The 20,829-nt window shown below is 45.9% G+C and overlaps 1 protein-coding gene across 1 annotated transcript; it reads left to right on the forward strand.

Annotated features, from left to right (window-relative positions):
* Positions 1–10,919: 10,919 nt before the first annotated feature.
* Positions 10,920–16,952, forward strand: FZD4 (frizzled class receptor 4). Its single transcript, XM_054813452.1, has 2 exons — positions 10,920–11,231; positions 12,382–16,952. The coding sequence occupies exons 1-2, from the start codon at positions 10,971–10,973 to the stop codon at positions 13,708–13,710; spliced, it is 1,590 nt and encodes a 529-aa protein (XP_054669427.1). The 5' UTR covers positions 10,920–10,970; the 3' UTR covers positions 13,711–16,952.
* The last annotated feature ends 3,877 nt before the right edge of the window (positions 16,953–20,829 follow it).

Genomic DNA, 20,829 nt, shown 5'->3' on the forward strand with positions numbered 1-20,829 from the left:
AAAAAAAAAAACCCAAACCCTTTTTAAAGTAGTTAGTTCTTTGGCCCTCCCAATATTGTCCTGCAGAGAATAGCTTCCAGTGTTTTGTCTAGTTGTAAGTAAATGCTGCGTGGGGTTATCCTGGTATGTGAGTTCCCGGCTAGAAGAGATGAACCCGAGTGTAAATTCTTTACTAGGATTAGGTTTGCTTTTTGGGCCCTACACCCCAAACCCCATCCGTGCCTCTGCGGAGCAGTCACGTCTCACAAGGATGTTTTGCAGATCATTTAATATTTGTCCAGCTTTGTGCACATCATGTGTAAAGAGTTACTAGTGTTTGTAACATCAACGATAGGGTTTTCACCACTCCCTGGGAGAGGTCATTTTGCAGCCTGATGTATGTCATTGTCAGAAAGCTGCTCTTGATATTTTTATAGTGGTTTTTAGCATCAGAAGGTTTTGAAGACAGAGCAGAAAACTTACTGAGTTGGCTAGCGTTCGGTATGGGTGTGCATATATGCATGTGCATAGAGATGAGGTAACTGGTCAGACATGGTATTATTTTACATTCCCCTCCCACACCAGGAAAGCACCTTCCTTCTACATCCTATTTATAAAAAATAAAAGAATTTTGGGGCTTTTTTTCTTTTTTTTTTTTTTTTTTTTTTTGGAGAAGAGGTGTAATGGTAACGTTTTATACATCTCTTCAGTCAAAAACCCAGGGGAAAACTGATACAGCCCTGTTTGGGACAGTATACTGCCCCTAAAAACAAGGCACCAAGGATGGTCAATGACCTGATGTCCATGGATGTGCAATTTATGTCTCAGCACCACGAAGCAGCATTAACCCAAATGATATATTTTAAATAAGTTCCCTCATACCAGAACTTTAGTAGACTTTACATGGGAAATCACAACGTATGCAAGAAATTATACCTCCTCCCAGCGCTTGCATCCCCCCCGAACTGCATCCTTCTCTGTTTAGGGAGAAAGATTTTACATAAATACAGTGCAGAAAAGCGTATTTTCAGATCATGAAGCAAAATTTTAAGTTAACTAAATAGGCCAGGTTGAAAGAGTATACAGTTTTTACCACTGTACAGAGGAGCTATAATTATTGAGGATCCAAAAAAAAAAAAGAGAGATGCACAGTTTTACAGAAGCTCACCGTCTCAAAACAAAAGTCATTTAACATCCAGCATCTCGGTTTGTTTTAGCTGAAGAAAATAAACCCCAGGGCCATCTCTTACCAGAACCACTTTCTAGAAGGACTTTTGAAAATTCTCTCTTCCCATGTGTCTGCTGAACAAATGATCTTTTGAAATGCTGGCTTTTTTACTTACCGAAATCATGTTGTTGGGACCAGTTATCTCTTCATAATTCAGAGGCTGGAGCGGCATGGCATTACACCATATGTGCGAGCCTTACAATAAAGGTGTTTAAATGATCCTCTAGTCAGGCTGAAACCAAGGGGGTTTCATCCTATGGTTACGCATCATTGCCCAAGGGTTCTTGCATAAATTCTCTCTTAGTCCCCACCTTATTACACTTGAGCCTATGTTAGTTCCTCCTAACTTCACCCAACTACCTGGAGCAGCTAAGGAATGAGATAGACAACTCCTTTGATAGTCAAGGGAGAGTGGAGCATCTCCAGTGCCGCCGCATTAGATGTGACCTGGACTCTCGAGTACCTTCTCTGTCTGCCTTGACCACAGAGGACTCAATGGCAGACCAACCTAGCAATGGCAAAACCTATCCAAAAAAACTTACCCTTGGCTGCACAAGCCCTACATCAGCTGCGTAGGAAGGAGAGGCAAGGTTTGGGGCAGCATGGAGAGCATCGCTGGCCTTTTCAGTGGTTGTCCTCCATTGCAGTGGGCTCGGTGTGGTGGCAAAGTGCACCCTTGAGAGCCTTTCCTGCAAGGTTAAAATGAGGAGGGATCCATCTAGGCTTTGGCTGCGCTGGAGCAGCAGATACGGCGGCTTTGGTCTAAACTGGGAGCTTGACTCTTCCTTGCTTTGCACCTTGCGTTCAGAGCAAAGACGTTTGTATGCTGGTCGTCTTTCCAACTGGTTTCTTCATGTATTTGGAGTGATTTGATGTCATAAACTGAGTAATAACCTCACCTCTCAATACAGCACTATGCCCAACTGTGGCCTGAAATTTTCATATTTGGGAAATAATTGGCTTTAGTTCTGCTCGGGGAATATTTGGGTTAAATGGAAACTTTCTTATGTTTTTTAATGCACATTTTTAGGAGTTTTATTTTTATATTTTTCATAGTTCCCCAAGGATGTGTGTACAGTGTCAACAGTAATGAATGACATGAACTTTTACCGTAAGAAACTGAAATATCATGGTAATCTAGTTTTCACGGTAATTTGGCCCCATGGAACTCTCTCCGAGGAATAAAAATGCCTGAGAAAAATGGAATTCACATAAACTCTTGTTATTTTCTAAGTTCCTCTATATGTCTATGGGGAACTAGATGAATTATCAGCCTCCAAATATAAATTACGCTGCTCAGGAATGAAAGATCAGCACATACTCAAATGCTTCATCCAGTAATAATAAAAATAAAATTCCGCATTTGTTCCATTGATAACAAAACCTTGGTACAGTGCTAAAATACCATCGTGATCGGCACGGTCGAAAAGAATCAGGGTGCGGTTCCCTGACAGTTAGAGCCAATCTAAGCTGATCTGTTTTCTTTTGTGGTCACGTCACCCCTCCTCGTCATCACAGGACTATTTATTTTATTTTGTTGGTTTTCTGACAATTAGTACCCGGACCTACCCTGCCAGGGAGTCAGAGGAAGAGCATATATACACACAGGGTAAGGTGGGTCGCACTCCGTGGAATCGCCTGTACGCACACAAGGAACACGAGGTAAATGTGAAATGGCAGCAAAGCTTTTTGGACAAGAGCGAACGACGTTATTTATGCTCAGGCTAATTTTGAAAGCCCTTTAGTCTGTGTAACAGTAATCCATATGATTAATTTGCCAACTTGGATAGAAATTAAGAAACCTGTTTGCTGAAGACTTGCCAAACCAGTCCTTCTCACTGTCTGGAATGAGGTTTATGTGTTTGTCTTCCTATGAATGTAGCACTGCTTTAACTACATAGGAATACGTAGAGAAAAAGGAAACCTAGGAATGTTACATACAAATGGTTAATGGAAGAGCAGCTCGCTCTGTGTGAGAAAAGGGGATAAACCATACAGGAAGAGGAGGTAGAATAAAGCAGGTATCTTTTGCAATTACGTCCATGCTGTATGTATAAATATATTAGCAAAAACTCATCTCCTTAAAGGAAATAATGATACCAGCTCCCAAACTGAGTGCATACTGTGATTATTTAAAGAGAAAACAACCATTAATAAATAAATAATTAAATAAAAAATTAGAAGACTTTTTCTTCTAATTTTCTTCTAACAGGGGAGACTGGAATTTGGAAAGAATCAGCACTCAGTGACTGTATTTTCAGTGGCCTCGAAGTAAAGAACAGTGCCACTGTGAACTGAGAAGTCCAGCCACGTACTGCTGCTGCTGATTTAAACTTCTCCGCCATTCTCTGAGGACCCGCAGGGAGCTGTGTCTGTAACTTAAAGCCGCTTTACCAGGGCGCGAAGGGGCTCGTGGTGAGAGTCGTGCCACCAGTCCCTATCAGCAAGGGGACGGCTTTCACTGTCGTCTCCAGTCCCCCCGCTTTGTGAATTCGCAGGCGCTACAAAAGCGGTGTGAATGCAGCGAACTTCACCTCCTGGCAGATGTCGAATTTCTTTCCCAGCAGAATGACCCACCGCTTGCCTAACACAATACAAAGAAGGTTGTATTTTTTTTTTCCCAGCCGTGCCCTGCGAGTCAATACTTGCTGTTATGTAATTAAACACAGCATATCAGCTCACGTGAGCTTTTTAATGGGGAAAAATAGTACATTTTAAGACTCGCGGCCGGGGTCATCAGCACGCTTGACAGCCCTGTGCTGCTCCAATGACACCGGACAGCCTTAAGCCTGCACTAACTGATGGATTAAACCAGCTCGTCGCAGTATCGCTGGAGCAGTGCAAACCAACCAAAAAGCATCAGCAAATCCACCTTCTCAGCTCCTATTTTAAGGGATTTATATCTCAGCCTAACTTAATTTCCAAAATTTAAAAGTTTACTTCATTTAATTTAATTAATTTATTATCTTCCATGTTTAAAAGCTTGGTATTTACTTCTTGGGTAATAAATTAATTAATTAAAATGTTTAAAAGCTTAGTATTTACTTCTTGCATAACACATTCGAGGAGAAAGCCCTATAGGATGCTTTCAAAAAAATCCGTCCCCTGTGTCCATAAGCGAGTTTGTGTGATGTGGGTGACAACTGGATGTGAAGACCAGGACCGGGTGCAACCCGGGTGAGCGAGGAGCAGTAACTCAGCATGCCACGTGAGGCAGAAAGGGTCCTTCTTAAATCGTGTCCTGTGAAATTTGCTTTAGAGAACGTGCAAAATGCCACCGAGAGCCAAGGACAACGTTGCTTATGGAGCGCAAATATACGGGAAATAACCTCCGACGCTGCCATAGAGTCAAAGCAAAACAGGACGCAGAAAGATTTAGTGGGAAAGATGACTCTGCAGAAAGGAAACTAAGCCGTATTTATAAAACAAGACTCGTGACCCCTCAGAGACAGAGAACTCAGCCTGTCATTTTCTACCATGGTTAAATCACGCCTTGTGAATGATCGGTCTATTATTTCCAAAACTTTCGGGCTAATTTGCTGTTGCGAAACGAAATTTCTTCAAACGAGACAAAAAGTGCATTCCTCCTTCAGGATTGCACTCTGCACATGCCAAATCTGAAGTTATAAAACCAAGCTGTTTTGGAGTTATCTGAGCATAAAAGAAAAAAAAAAAAAGAGGCCTCTGAACAATTTTCTGAGAAGAAAACTGTTCATCATTTTCCAGAAAAAAAAAAAAAAAATCCCTTGGGCTAAGGTCAAGTGTGGGAAATTTCAGCCAAAATGCGAATCTCTGAGCATTATAGAAGCAAAGAAAAGTAGCAGTTCAAACCGAAAGTCATTTTGGGAGGCAGCAGCACTGACTCCAAAATTCAGGCTGAATTTTCCCTCCACCATGGGTCTGATGTTCAAACCACAGTCTGCTAATTTTCCCAAAAGGAAGAGATTTTCTTGAAATTGTGCACAGTGAATCTTTCCAGCAGAGCTTTCCTGAGAAGTTTGGTAAAATCAGGCAAGGGAGGAGGGCTGGTTGTTTTGGGTGGGTTTGTAGTTTAGTACAACATTCTATAAATGTAGCCACACTCTGGGGAAAAAAAAAAATCACTGTGCAAATGTTTTTGTCTCACCGGACCCTGACAGTGACTTTGCCTCGTAACTTCTTATCTGTTCTGCTAATCTGGCCGGGGAGATATATCGATCTCTGAATTATTTGAGGAAAGGGGCTTTGGGAAAACTGTTTAAAAAAAAAAAAAAAAGAATTAAAATTATTCTTAAGCTTAGAAAGAGAAATAGCTGTGTGAAAGAATACTAACACAGATAAAGTGACCTTTATGTGGGCACCTTTCGTCTCATGAAAGCTAGGGCCAGCTTGGCTCTCATCGAATGTTGTGTGTGATACATCTGTGCCTCCTGGATTTCTAACCGCACACATCATCTGAAAAATCCCTCTTGTGTTGTCAAATGTTTTGATGCTATCTAAATGCAAAGGATTTGCCAAAATGATGCATATTAAGTAGCACTGAAATTTCCTGTTTACAAGGCTATAAAACCAAATTCTGAGGTCTCTGCGCAGACCAAAATATTGACTTTCAGGGGTCATGGAGCAACTATTGACCCGTGTTGGCATGCGAGGAATTACACATCTGAATCCAGATATGGGATCTACGTGTCACAGCTTAGCTGCTCCAAAGTACATTACAGTAAGTTACAGTCATGTCTGCATGAAAACAGAGACGAAGAGCATGTCGGGAGACCTGCCCTCCAGACTCCGCTGCTGGTACTGAGTCCTGGCCCACATGCAGACACCAAGGGTAGCAACCTAAACAAAGTATCCTGAGACCATCAGGAGCCAAATGCCACTGGATCAGGTCCAGAAGCTGCAACACACCATGGCAGGTAAATTTGCACATACTATATACTTTATTTTAAGGTCTGGGACACATTCTGCCCCACTGAGATCCATGTTGGTTGATCCCACACCGTTGAATCAGAGTACCTCTCTGCGCACTGCCTGGTGCACACAGCTGGGTTTGCACTCTGGCACTCCCACTCGTATTATATATGAATATTTTATATATATTTAAAACATATCTATATGTATGTGTATTTGCATATGTATATATACACGCAAATACATACGCAGCTCACTGCACTGGGTTTTTTCCTGAGGTCAAGTAGAGCCATGTTCACTTGAAGTGTCATGACAAAACAAATAATTTCTTTCCTGATCGTTACTGGGCAATTGAAATGCAGATTACAATGGATAAATGCAACAGGATAAATGCAAATTGAGGAACAGACGTGTTTCCTGCTTTAAAAGGGTCAGCCTCACAAAATACAGAAGTAAATAGGGGAGAGAATTAATATTAAGCATATGAATAGTAATTAGGAATCAATTTAAAATATATTACTAGATGTCTGAAAAGACTTCACTGAATAAAGTGATCTGCCTTGATGAAAATATTTGGCTAACTTTATAGATGGAAAAATAAAAAAAAAATCTTTAATAAAATTTTAAAAAGTATAAAGTTAATTAAGTTTAAGAAAAGCATAGATGTCAAACAGTAGAAAGGAGACATTGATTTGAATGAATACAAATCCAAAAGGAATTACAAGAAGGTGATAACACAAGCAAAACCAAAAAATTAATGGACAGACAGTCAAAGACAATAGTGTTTTATGTAAACTGAGACATAGAGAAAGTCACTAATGGCACTAGTACATTACTTGATGGAAGTTGTAGAATTGTCAGTAGACAAAGCAGGTGACAGAAGCGTCCAACGGATATTTTTATTGTATATTGGAGAATATGTATGAGATGAGTTGCATGATTGAGATAACTAATAGTGATTAATCCAATCTTACAATTTCAATGTCCCAAAGCAGCTCTAGAAGTTACACATTTTAAAAAACCTGCATGTTTAGATAACTGGTATCCAAGAACTTTAAAAGAACTCTCTGGGATGGCAGTATCAATCACCTCCTCTGTCACCGAGTCCCGGAGACCAGCAGGAATGCAAGGACTGCTCTCATCCAGCGTTAGACACCTCTTGGTGAGCTTTCACCTCTGGGCTAGTCATCCTCTACAGTCAACTGAGAGATAGAGGTATTTATAGGATAAAATTAATCTGACCAAAAGTTGACATCTATATTTCATTAAAATAATCACATCCTAATGTGATATCCACTTTTAAAAAAAAAAAAAATCGACAGGGTGCCCAAGGTTTCTTAGGTCTGCCCACAAGGCATCAGTCCTGGCTCTCATGTGATGCTATGCGGTAGGAAGTGTCCTTGGAGGTCTAAGCAGGGTGATCTTGTGTAGGAATGAAGAGGTGATTTTACCTGCACATTTGGCATTAGTGTCACTCCTGCAGGAAAGCTGAGCTGTGTTCTACTACTACAGTTCAGGGAAACGCTGATGCATTGAAAATGTTCAGAGAAGAGTTACGAACCTTCTCAGATACCCTGCAAGACAGTGGAAGACTCTGAGAGATGCTGGTAAGCATTATCTATTTTTGTGATGTAAAAAAATGTTCACAGTTTAATAAATATGCAAAAACCCACATACAAACTTGCAGGGGAAATAGTAATAATGAGATAAGAATAAATTATAAGTAGGATTTTATATTCATGTAATTCCTATTACATGAGTTGCCTTCTGCAGGTGTCCCCCTATCCTAGTTGACTCTAAAGGGACCAGGAGTGCTTGGGCTACTAATTCAGACATTTCCATGGAGACTGTAAAGGACGGTTCGGGCTGAAAGTGGTTTTCAAACAGCAGGGTCAAATCTTGCTCCTTTAAAATCAAAAGAATGATTAAAAGAATGGAAAAGATGCCTTACAGTAAGAAACTCAGGAAGTTCAATCTATTTTGCTTACTACTAAAAGGTCAAAGGGTGACTTAATCACAGCCTGACATCACCTACAGGGATAATCTCGGTAACGACTTCTCAGCCTGGCTGGTAAAGATAGAACAAAAGTCAGTGGCTGGAAGCCGAAGATAACTCAGACTAGAAACCTCATATAATTATTGGCGGCCACGATAAATAATAATTATCGGGGTGGCTTCTGATTCTTTAACGAAGGCAACCTCAAAATCGAAATCAGATTTATTAAAAAAAATGCTGTAAGTTAGGCAATAATCGAGGAAGGAACGTGGCCTGTGCTGTGCCGGATTCAGGCCAGCGTCTCCCGCTGCCCGGTGACGTAACAATCCAGAAACCCACTATCCTGGAGGCTTCTTACTTTCATCTGTTTAAAGAAACTAGTATGTACATGCTTATCATGGTGACATTTAATCACCGATAATATATGTATAAGGTTCAAAGCAGGGTAATTACCATTTCTTCCAACTCTGACTTCTCATATGATTTGCCACCACCTCTCCCAGCGCTCTTGTTTTGAAAACTAATTCCCGTTATCTAAAAGACTTTCCAAAGCAAACACAGCAGTGTAGCACTTTCTAATGTTTATTTTGTGTTCTCAAAGAAAAGGCAATAGCGGTAGGGTTGGGATTTTTTTTGAGGGGGGAAGAGTTCTTCTCAAAAGATACTTGTGTCCACTGTGACTTTAAAACACCCCCCTGCCCCTTTACTGACTCCAAGGACCGGGTCCAGGGGCAGAAGGTTTTGCTCTTTAACTGCTGAACAGGCAGTAGGTGAATTTTTTCATGGGAATTAGGCAAAGGTCCTACTCTGGCAGCAGCAAACCCTGCTTCGGTGCAGCAGCAGACTGCAAATGAAAAGGGTTTTCGTACACGAAGACAAAGATGCATAGCTTTTCAGGTCACCGTGATCCTCCCTCCAGTCTTCTTTCCTACATAATTTGGACAAAAAAACACCCAAAAAACTTCTCCCGTGGGAGGCTCTGCCTCCTGCTTTCGGGTGTTTGAGTGTATGGAGGGTGCCCATCACCCGTTCCCTGTGCTTGTCTGATGTGGACAGTAAACTCGGTGGGGCTGGGAACAGCTCGGCGGACACGTGTAGCACACTGTGTGCGTTCACGGCATTATCGTCCACCCAGATTAGCAGCTGAGCGCTGCTGGTTACGGACGGCAGCGCTTGGGAGTAAATATGGGCCTTGCAAGATAGGGGTTGAGCTGCTGACTCCATCGTAGACTCCTTGCCTGACCTTGGGACTGTAGCTCTGTCTGCCTGTGTGTGTTTAAAAAGTTCAGATAATATTCCTTGTCTGGATTTTGTGAGCTTAGAGGCACTGTTTATTGGCGCTAGCTGTAAAGTATTAATGGTGATGAGACCTATGTAAATATCTGTGCTCACAAAACCCTAATTAAAGCACTATCCATCTTGCTAGAAGAAGGCACACTTAGAGCCCATGAGTCCCTACAGTGTCACGGTACAGCTCACACACACGTTTCCTGCATCTGGGAGGCGAAACAAACCCGACAGCGATGGAGCCGCAGAGGGGAAACCCGCAGTGGCTGAGCACAGGACACTCCATAGCGTGGGGTTTGCTGTGATTTCCAATCTCCTGCCTGGAAAGGAGCCATTGTTAAGCACTGCCCTAGTCCTTTAGTCTTAGTCTTAGTCCAGCGATGCATCCGGGAGATGTCAGGGAGAAGCAAAGGCCCGGAGATGCACACGGGGGCACACGCACATGCCGCGCACCGTACGCACACAGTAAGAGGTCATTTAACCGGGGCTTTACAAACAATTCATTAATAGATGACATTTTTGCTAAAAGCACAGCAGCTCAAGCAGATTTTATTACAGGTGTAAATAATACCAAGAGAATTTAAACACGAGCCTCATTTGTCTGCTGTTAATCGCTCCTCCCGCTGGCACGTTAAAGGTCTGCTTAATCATCCAGCCCTTTCCCCTCCAAATTCATGAATGCTTCATCCACATTTGTTTATTTTACAGAGATTTATACAAATGCCAGCAGGTACCTAGCAGTACCCTCCAGGTTTCTTGGTCCTAATGAAGAAACAAACCGCTAAACCCCAGAGGTAACCCAGCGATGCAACTTAACTGGTTGGGAAGAAAAGGCGGCAGTTTACAAAACCACCCTGGACATTTTTAACCTGGCTGTGAGGAAGCTGAGCACCCTTGGCCAAAGAAAGACAGGCCAGAAGTGAGGGCAGGGCTGGGGCACAGTGGGCCCTAACATGTGTGCAGGGGTCTCAGCCCACCTTCTCCCTGGGGAGCTGGACTTGGGTGCCATGGGGACCCCCCTGTCCCAGCACCCATGCTGGGGAGGCACGGTGGGCACACCGGGGATGGGGGGGGATGTCTCCCAGTGGCGCCAGGCATGCGGGAGGGAGGGAAGGGGGTACCTGTTGTGGGGAGAGGGGGCATGGACAAGATGCCCCGGGGTGTTTCTGAGGGACAAGGATGGGGGGTGCAGGTAGGGGGTCCCCAGGGAGGAGAAGACAGGGAGCCCTTGCGAGGGGTGGCGGGATGCGGCCAGGACGAGAAGTGCTTCTCGGGGGCGGGGGCGCGGCTCGGTGCCCCCCAGGGATCGGGGGGCGACTCCTCGGTGCCGGGGCGGAGGCCGCAGGTATTCCCCCCTCTCCCCCGGAGGCGCGGCGGGGCGCTGGGGCGGGCCGGGCTCCCCGGGGCGGGGGCGGCGGCGCTGGGCGGGCGCGGGGAGGTGCCGCCCCTCCCCTGGGCAGTTTCTCGACGAGGCTCTTTAATAGCGGGGCCGCCCCCAGCCCCTCCCCGTTGGAGCCGGCCCGTGTGGCTCGGCGCGGCCGGGGCCGGAGCCGGGGCCGGAGCCGGGGCAGGTGGGGCGCTGCTCGGGCCATGGCGGGGGGCGGCGGGGGGGCGGCCGGCCGCGCCCGGCTGCTGGCCGTGCTGCTGGCGGGGCTGCTCGGCGGGGCGCGGGGTTTCGGCGACGAGGAGGAGCGGCGCTGCGACGCCATCCGCATCGCCATGTGCCAGAACCTGGGCTACAATGTCACCAAGATGCCCAACCTGGTGGGACACGAGCTGCAGGCGGACGCGGAGCTGCAGCTCACCACCTTCACCCCCCTCATCCAGTACGGCTGCTCCAGCCAGCTCCAGGTGGGTCGGGGTCCCGGGGGTCCCCTTTGTGCGTGGGGTGTGTGTGCGGAGGGTGCTGTGCAGTGCCCGGACCGGCTGTCACCCCCCATCCTTATGCCCTCGGCTCAGTCCGGGAAAAAAAAATTCCAACCCGAAGTCCCGCCGCCTTGCAGTGCAGTTCCTGCTGCCCAGGGAGAGCAGGGTTCATCCCGGGCGGCGGTGCGGAGGGCGCCGGGGCAGCGCAGCCCCGGGAGGGCGGCGGGTGGCCCAGCGGGTTGTCCCGGCTGCGGGCGGCGGGGAGCGGCGCGGTCCTGCCCTGCCCAGCCGCCGGGGAAAGCCGGGGCTCCTGGGGCTCTGCCCGGTCGCAGCCCTCCGTTTCTGCTGCAGCCGAGGTGCTGCGCCCATCTCAAAGGAGAAGCCAACGGGGCTGGCTCTGGGAGCCGCTGCCTGCTCCGGACCTCCTCCGGAGTTTCACCGCAGGAGTTTCTTTCCCAGGCGAACGACAAGATCCTTGTCCTCCCCACGGGCATTGATTTCATCAAACAAAACCCAGCTTGTTTCTTGGGGCAGAGTTCCCGAATCAGCACGCAATCCCGCTTATGTTGTCGCGTCGCAGATTTGCGATTATTCAAAAGCCGAGAAAACAGCAGCGTTTCACTACGGTTGTAAATATGTCTGTGACCTTATGGTAAAAGAAAAACACATTCTTCTGGGAGGATCGTGATCCGAAGTAATTCAATAAATGCCTTTTCTTCTGTTTGTTTGTTAGCTGCAAGAACCAGGCAGTGCCCAGAACAAATATATGTATTTGTTTAAACCGCTTCAATTTGTTTTTTTGCTTTCCTAAATTGCACCCTTGAGGTTTAGATCTGGCTAAATCCCACTGGCTTTATTGAAACTGATGGGCTAAATTTACATGGAGCTAATCTAGGGAGTAAAATGTTCAGGCTTTGGCTTTGGACCATATTTGAACTGAAAGAAGACAACATTTTTAGGTTGGTCTTTTTTTCTCCTTTGTTTTTATTCTTCATGGTTTATTTGGTTTATGTTGCTTCCTGTTTTTTAAGGCAAAGTACCAAATATTACTGCTAAAAAGGCACAAAAAAAAAGTGTTACATTACCTGTTTCATTTTCCCCTAACGCACTTGTGATTTCTGCTTCTCTCTTCCAGTTCTTCCTCTGTTCGGTGTATGTCCCGATGTGCACAGAGAAGATTAACATCCCCATAGGTCCCTGCGGTGGCATGTGCCTCTCTGTCAAAAGGAGATGTGAACCCGTTTTAAAAGAATTTGGCTTTGCCTGGCCGGACAGCCTAAACTGCAGCAAATTCCCACCCCAGAACGATCACAACCACATGTGCATGGAAGGCCCAGGGGATGAAGAGGTTCCCCTTCACAGCAAGACCTCCTTGCAGCCTGGAGAAGAGTGCCACAGCATGGGATCTAACTCGGATCAGTACATCTGGGTGAAGAGAAGCTTGAACTGTGTCCTGAAGTGTGGCTATGACGCCGGTCTCTACAGCAGGTCAGCTAAGGAATTCACGGATATCTGGATGGCTGTGTGGGCCAGTCTTTGCTTCATCTCAACTGCCTTTACAGTCCTGACCTTCCTGATTGATTCATCCAGATTTTCCTACCCGGAGCGCCCAATCATATTTTTGAGCATGTGCTACAATATTTATAGCATTGCTTATATTGTGAGGCTAACTGTGGGCCGGGAAAGGATATCCTGTGATTTTGAAGAGGCAGCAGAACCTGTTCTTATCCAAGAAGGTCTTAAGAACACAGGATGTGCTATAATTTTCTTGCTGATGTATTTTTTCGGGATGGCTAGCTCCATCTGGTGGGTTATTCTGACATTGACATGGTTTCTGGCTGCAGGACTGAAGTGGGGCCATGAAGCTATAGAAATGCACAGTTCTTATTTCCATATTGCAGCCTGGGCTATCCCTGCGGTGAAGACCATCGTTATTTTGATTATGAGACTAGTAGACGCAGACGAGCTCACCGGTCTGTGCTATGTTGGGAACCAGAACCTAGATGCGCTGACAGGCTTTGTTGTCGCTCCGCTTTTTACCTACCTGGTCATTGGGACTTTATTCATTGCAGCGGGACTCGTGGCCTTATTTAAAATCAGGTCTAATCTTCAAAAAGATGGAACTAAAACTGACAAACTGGAAAGGCTGATGGTCAAAATCGGCGTCTTCTCAGTGCTGTACACTGTCCCAGCAACGTGTGTCATCGCCTGTTATTTCTACGAAATCTCCAACTGGGCCATTTTCCGCTATTCGGCAGATGATTCCAATATGGCAGTGGAGATGCTCAAAATCTTCATGTCCCTCCTGGTGGGTATTACATCAGGTATGTGGATCTGGTCAGCCAAAACTCTGCACACATGGCAGAAGTGCTCCAACAGACTGGTGAACTCAGGGAAAGTGAAACGGGAGAAGAGAGCAGATGGTTGGGTGAAACCTGGGAAAGGGAACGAGACCATGGTATGAGAAAAGGATGACACCCCGATGGTCTGACTGCTCTCCCGTGAAGGACTGACCACGTGTAAGCATTGCTGTGTAAATGTGGGGAGTAGAGTAGGGAGACGGTTACACAACCTGTCTCTGGGGGATGGAAGAAAAAGCCTTAAAGAATAAACAGCAAAAAAATCATGCTGCAGATGCAATAGCCATAAACCATGCTGCCCAAAATAGGAAAGCCTAGGGAGGCTTTAAAAGCTGTGAAATATCCAAACATGTTATCTTCCTTTTTTTTTTTTTTTTTTAAAGCAGGATGCAATATACTGAAGTCTTTAGAAGCTGAGGGACTGTAGCCCACGGCTGTGGGATGTTGTTTTCTTTTCATTGTCTTAAGCTGATGGAGGAAAGGCGGTCTGGGGCCAAATGCTGGGCTGACTTAGGGTCCAGTTATCAGAAGATGGAGTACCCAGAACCTCAGTGAGATGTCGTCTTTCCGAGTTCAGCATCGTGAAGGAAGCACTTGCTGAGGGTTGTGTCCTTATGCCCTGGGGAATTCTGTTGCTCCCATATGCTGCACAAGTCAGCCAAGGATCAGGTCCTCCAACAAATACCAAGTGGACTTTTCCAGGTCTGAGAGTTACCCGTGATGAGAAGGATTTAGTGAGGTATTAGTGAGGATGATTAAGTCATCTGATGGTCTAATAATAATTTTGACTCATTCTTGTCTGTAACCTGGTCTGAATTGAGGGTTGACTCTGCCTTGTAGGAATTTGGACCTCCCTAGGTCCCTTCCCACCTGAATTATTCTGTGGTTCTATGAATATTTCTAATTTTTTTAAAGCTTTACTGAAGGCCATTGTCAGAAGTAGAGGAGTCAGTGGGAGCTGGGACACTGTATGGTCTTCTGCATCAATTATCGTTATCCGTCTGCCTCCGTTCCTTCAGGTGCTCCTGCTTTTTCCAGCGGACTGCTTTATTCTGCTGCATTTAATAGATTTAAATAAAGTCTTACATTATAGTGCTCATTCCTCCAGGAAAGAGAAAAATGAGTTGAGGGTCTCTTCAAACAATGCCCATTTTCTCCAAGTAAACTTATCTGGCTCTCTCTGGAGACCCATTGCATGAAGCAATTAAGTCTTAATATATTTCATTCAGTGCGATGGTATCTCTGCAGACGCCAGTCTGGGGAGAAGTGAAATGTTAAGTTCCTTGGCAACCTCATGTTCACACAGATCAGTTGTATAATTATGTGTGTCAGTTACAATTAAAAGAACATTCTCAGCCCATGACGTCGCAGTACAGCTGACTGCCTCACAACGATGCTCCAATTGCTTGCTGACAGCTATGGAGGTTTTTTTAACTTATATTTACATGCAGAATGTGAGCAGGCATTCAGTTCTCAGGAACGACGAGACATTTCCAGTTTTTGTAAAGGGATCCCAAGAGAAGAGATCCAACTTCTTGGTGAATAGTGTTGCTTCATAGCAGCTGTTGAGGTTTCTTATACTTTTATTTGAGGAGGCATCGGTTTGTGCTTGTGGGGAGCTTGAACCTTGTGTCAGTGGGTTGTTTGGCTAATAAGAAAGGTGACGCAAATAGAAATAGCCCAGAAGTACTTAAAAGAACACTGTTCTGATGTTCTATTCCTTTGAAGGACCTTCAGTTTTATCTGTGTGCCCTAAACTTTTGCTTCATTTGTTTGTGTGGAACCTGGTCAGCTGTGGAGCATCCCCCTGGTGCCCTGACTCGCACGACCTTTGAGGGCAGCCAAGAACAGGCACTGCTTTATTACAGTGCTCGCTTTTCACACAGGTGCCCCATGGGCTTCCCAAACCACAACCTGCTCCAGCTCTCGCCATGAGCGCTAATCTGTCCCAGAAGCATGTATTGTTTCAATGTCAATGCTGAAACATGTGCTAGAGCACTTTTTTTAAAAAAAAAAAAAAAAAAACAACAAAAAACCAAACCCCAAGCAAACCCTAATTGCAGTCTTTGCGGTTGGGCTCCCTCTCCAGCAGAACAAGTGACAACTTGACACATTCTGCTCAAGACGCACAAGCATTGTCTTGGCCAATACCGCATACCAGCTGAACCTTTTCATCCTCTCCATAAAGTCTCTTGCTATTAGTGCTGTGTTTGGATCTGGTTATTCTTCTGTGGACAAGGAGTTCTGCAAGTAGAAGAATGGCCGAGCTTCTCTGTTGTACAATCTTTCTCCTGGTGCAGCAAGGGGTATAAAGCCGGCAGCTGTATGTTGGCTTTCAAGGGGTGAGGACATAGTAGGAGCCTTGTCTTGTAACCTAGCATTGGGCTGTGCCGAGGTGTCGCGTTCACTCAAGTGTCCTTCACTCTGAAGCAGTTTGGATACTCTTCTGGCCCACCTGACCCACGTTTGACCTGACTGATTGAATAAATGGCATTTTTAACTGCGTTATGTACACAGAAGTGAATGTTAAGTAGTATCTTGTTATCAGATCCCAGCATCTCCGTCTGTCACAGTCCACAGCGTCCCAGGCGGATGTCCCCAGTGATTTGAGATGTTGGAAGTGAGTTGGATGAGGACAGCACTGCATAGCCCCATGAGGGACCTGGGGGGATATTCCAGTAAAGAGTGTGAGGGACTGAAATACTAGGGGGAGGAGGTGGGTTGGGGAGAGACACCAGCTGCTGTTCCTGAAGGAACATCTTTCCCAAGCGTTCAGGGGGACACTGTACCAACCCAAAGTGAGATCAGCTGTTGTAGTGTTGAAACCGTTCCTTAAATGTATTCATCCACGTGCATTTACCTTGCTCCACTTCAGGGCTGCGTGAGTGGGAAGTCACAGCAGATAGCCTAAAACCTGGCGGTTGCGAAGAGTGGGTATCTGCAACTCCTATGTTCTCTCATTTCAACGTTGTTATGAATTTAAAGCCAAAAAATGTGTGACTAATCCTGTCTCGGAAGTGCAGTTGCTGCGGTTATATAACTAAAAACTTTGCAGCAGTTACCTTCCTCGCGCAGTCCCTGCTCCCTTCTCACGTGTGCTCTTCTCACGGCAGGTTTCGGAAGCGTCTGCTGGAGAGGTACAAGCTTAGCTCTTATGTTAAACAGGCAGGCTAGCTCCTTTTTCTGAATTTTAAGGAAATAGATGATGATTATTTTGGGGTGTACAGAAAATATATCTACTTTGATGTATGTACTGTAAATTTCTAATTTATCACTGTAAAAAAAACCCAAAACCTTTGCTATTTAATTTTTATATCAAAATAAAATTTTAACCTCTGTGGATAACTAAGGTATTCCTGGCAGCCCTCACATTTTTGGTGAGTTTGTTTCTTAATTTGGTTTCATTGTTGTTGGAAGTGCATTTTTTTCCCCTGAAGGAAGAACTGAAATGCTTCGGCTGCAGTGAAGGGATGTTCCCAACAGGTTAATCCAGCACTGTTTGGATCTAAATGTGGGTTGTGAGAAATAACTGAGAACAAAACATCATTGGACAACAGCGAAAGTACATGCACACTTCAGGGCTTGCATGCACGGGTGGACAGGAACCCTTTCAAAGACGGCACACGGGTCCTGAGCGCTGGCTGGGGATGCGGCTGGAGCTTTGGGCTTGTCTGAGCACGTCCCCAGAACGGAACGGGAGTGCAAGATGGAAGCACAACTGTCCGCTGCTGTAACACTGCTGTGATGTGGCTCCTGGGGAGAGCAGAGGCTCGTGTAAGGCTCCTTTTTATTTCCTGTATTATGGAATAAGCGCATCCAAAGATGCACTGAGCGTTCAGATATGGGGCGGATGGTGGAGAAGGGCAGTGGGACCATCTGCCTGGTGAGTATATGAGGACTATTCTTGGCTTTCAGAGGGGGCAAATTCTGCTCTTGGTAACATGCTTGAAATGGGTTCGCTCCTAGGGGTAATTTCAGCCCTTCAGAGGACAGATTGAATTGATCATCTACATTTTCTTACTATGTTTTTTAAAAAGTTAAGGTTATTAATCCTTCACTTATTTTTCATTCCTTTTTGTCACTTCACAGTTAGGATGTACAGCAGCAACGAGGAGTTCCTTCTTTTTGTGTGTACGTCCCTCACCAGTTTCTCTGACGCTGATAGTACACTTTGTGATACTAATCATCCTCTAAACTCACATAATCATCTCCATCATGAAGCATTCTGTGTGGGGGATTACTTAATTAGCATAATTCTAATAAGAACCTAAATCAGACTAGAGTGGATAATAGCGAGGATGCGCTATAAAGAAGACAGTAGGAATTATCACCTGTGTATCTGTAGCTAATCAAGTTTTGAAGAGCAGCATTTAAAGCTGGTAATTAGTGATTTGCTCATGCCTTTGGCAGCTCATCACTGTAATATTCTCAGGGTGGTGATTAATAAGATCTCTGACTTGAAACTTATGATTAGGAGTTTTTAATATAGCTACAGTTGAACATAACAAACATAAAAGAAAGGAGCTTCGTCGTTGGGGCTGTTCACACCATCAGAGAACCTCAGACATAGTGTACGAGATGGTGCTGGCTGCTCCAGGTCTCTGATGGCCACTTGCCCTTATGCATGTTAGCCACGTTGGGCATCGCAGAGCGTCACCTGTGAAGCGATGGTGGATTGCTGTAGCAGCTCTGAATGGCGGACAACCTCCCGAGCCACTGGGATGACAAATCAGCCCGGGTTTTCCTGCAGAGGGGAGTATGTGGCTGTGTACAAAACTCACAAAAAGTAGCCGTTATCAGGACTTTTTGTTTGTTTGATTGGTTTAGTCTTGTTTTTTTAAACCTGTCTTTAAAGAGAGCAAATGTTAAGGAGTTCATAGTGAAGGAGACCAGAGTTCTGCTGCCAGAAATCAGGAGCATCCAAAGCTCCAGTAATGTGAAAACACGGTGTCATGAGACCCCGGCTTCGGTGGTGGTTTCTGCCACGCCTCCTCCATCATTCCCGTAACTGCACCGCATTTCAGCTCCTCCTTCATTTTGCCAGTGAAACTATTTGCAGTGCAGAGCTGCAAAGCAGATCAGCAAAAAGATCTGGGTTAAAAATAACCATCAGAGTTTTTGCTTTGTTTTATGCCGAAGGTTGTTTTTAACTTGGATCACGTCAGTGATCTGGTTCATGCGGCAGCCCCACCGAGAGCTGTACTGGCACAGCGAGGCAGCATCAGCTGCTGGGGGAGCGGGGGTCTGGCTTACATTGCCTTGGCTCCTGCAGGCATCGTCCTGCGGAGCTGCTCCCCAAGCCCTCTTGCACCGTCATCCCCAGGAGGCCAGAGCCGCATCTGCCTGCAGGCGTGCAGGAATGGGTGAGACACAAGTACCCAACCGCTTCCAGCTTCCCCAGCCTCAGCTAAAATAGCAAAGCCTTCTGTAGGGCTGTTGGTAACTCCTTAAGTTTGATGCCTCACCTGGGATGATCAAGCCCAGCTTTGAACTGCTTGCCCATGGGTGGAAGCCCCATCGCACAGCCCCGTAGCAGCTGTGTCACTGATGCTCCGTAGTGCCCTTTTCGGCACGTGTGGGCTAACTGGCTCATGCTATAAGCCAGGAGTTTGCAGCCTCTGCCTCAACCTAGGGCAGTTCAACCAGACTGACAAATATTAATGTAGTATGAGTGCGAAGTGGAACATCTCTCCATGCTTGCTGGCTGCGACAGCGATGAGCCAGAGCGCGGTCCAGGCTGGAACCACGTTGTGCCATGTGCCCACCGCACCATCCCAAGAAGATCGGCCGAGGGGATGGGAGCAGATCAGGCAGCTCCCAGCTGATGCTGAGCTGGTACAGTAGATCCCGTATCACTAGTATTTCCTGCAGCTGGGAAACGACTTCTGGCCAGAGGTCCCGCACGTCTTGGCAGACTCCAGCTGTTGTAACAGCTTTATGTTGTTAACAACCAGATGTTTCGTTTTACGCTCTGGGAACAGCCTACCAAACAGTCACCACGGGGCTGGAAGAGCACAAAGGTGGCTTAGAGGGTAGCAGCAGCAAACGAGTACTCACGTGCTAAGGTATCACTGAGAAATTGTTCTCCTGTTTTCCTAGTTTCTTGGGAGAGAGGGGACCTTCTGTGTGCCAGATGTTACATACGACACCAGAGGAAACAGGTTAAATTCCAAACTCAAATATTATTGCACTGCAAAATTTGCTGTAATTTGTAACTTATGATTTTGTTGCTGTATTTGCTTGCCAGAAGCAAAACTGCTGATTCATTAGATCCACTTCAGCGGGATCGGGGAAGGGAGACCTAACTTTAATTTTGTCCGTTTTAAAATCAATGTTTTAAAACATTGAAAAAACCGAACACCACAATTACCTGTGGCTTGTTGATACACTGGTGAGATAAAGATCTTGATTTTATATTTCCATCAGCATTTAGCTAGTTTCCTGCTTGCTGCTCTCATTTCCTGCACTTACTCTGAGGAAGGGAAAAACATCCTTCCTGCAAAATAGATGCAAATCATCTGACAGTCTGCTTCTACAATATTAAGGTTTAAAATATTATTATGCAGAGAAACAACCTGACATTAAATGTTTTAATGGATGAAGCGAAGTATTTTCTTCTGAAGCAACTCAGAGACACTCTCACTCAAGTACTTGGTAAGGGATGATAAGCGAAGAGCCCCGGAAAAGCAGGAATTGAGTCTTTTCAGGGATTTTTCTTGCATTTTTGGGTCTTTTGCTTTGCAGCAAGGAGTGGCTGACATCTAGCGGCAGCTGTACCCTGACCCCCAGCCCCTCGCCGCCGCTCGCCAGCCCGGCTCCCCACTCGTGTCCAGGCCATTCCTGGGGGGTTGCTGGGGCCAGATTTGGTTTTTGTGGCACTGTGGGGCTGGGATGCAAAGCGGGGAGCTGCTGCCGGACCGGGGCTCCTCGCCTCTACCCGCTCCCCAGCCCTGTCTGGCTGCATCCCGACCAGCGTCACATCGCTCCTGGGAGGGTTGATACCTCTTCAGTAAGACCAACGCTGCCATAGGCTTTCATAGAATGCCTTGGGTGGAAGGGACCTCAAAGATCATCTAGTTCCAACCCCCCTGCCATGGGCAGGGACACCCTCCACTAGAGCAGGTTGCCCAAGGCCCCATCCAACCTGGCCTTCAACACTGCCAGGGATGGGGCATCCACAGCCTCTGTGGGCAACCTGTTCCAGGCTCCTAACATTGAACCCA

The sequence above is a fragment of the Grus americana genome, chromosome 1 (assembly GCF_028858705.1).
Source record: "Grus americana isolate bGruAme1 chromosome 1, bGruAme1.mat, whole genome shotgun sequence".
Lineage (NCBI taxonomy): Eukaryota > Metazoa > Chordata > Aves > Gruiformes > Gruidae > Grus > Grus americana.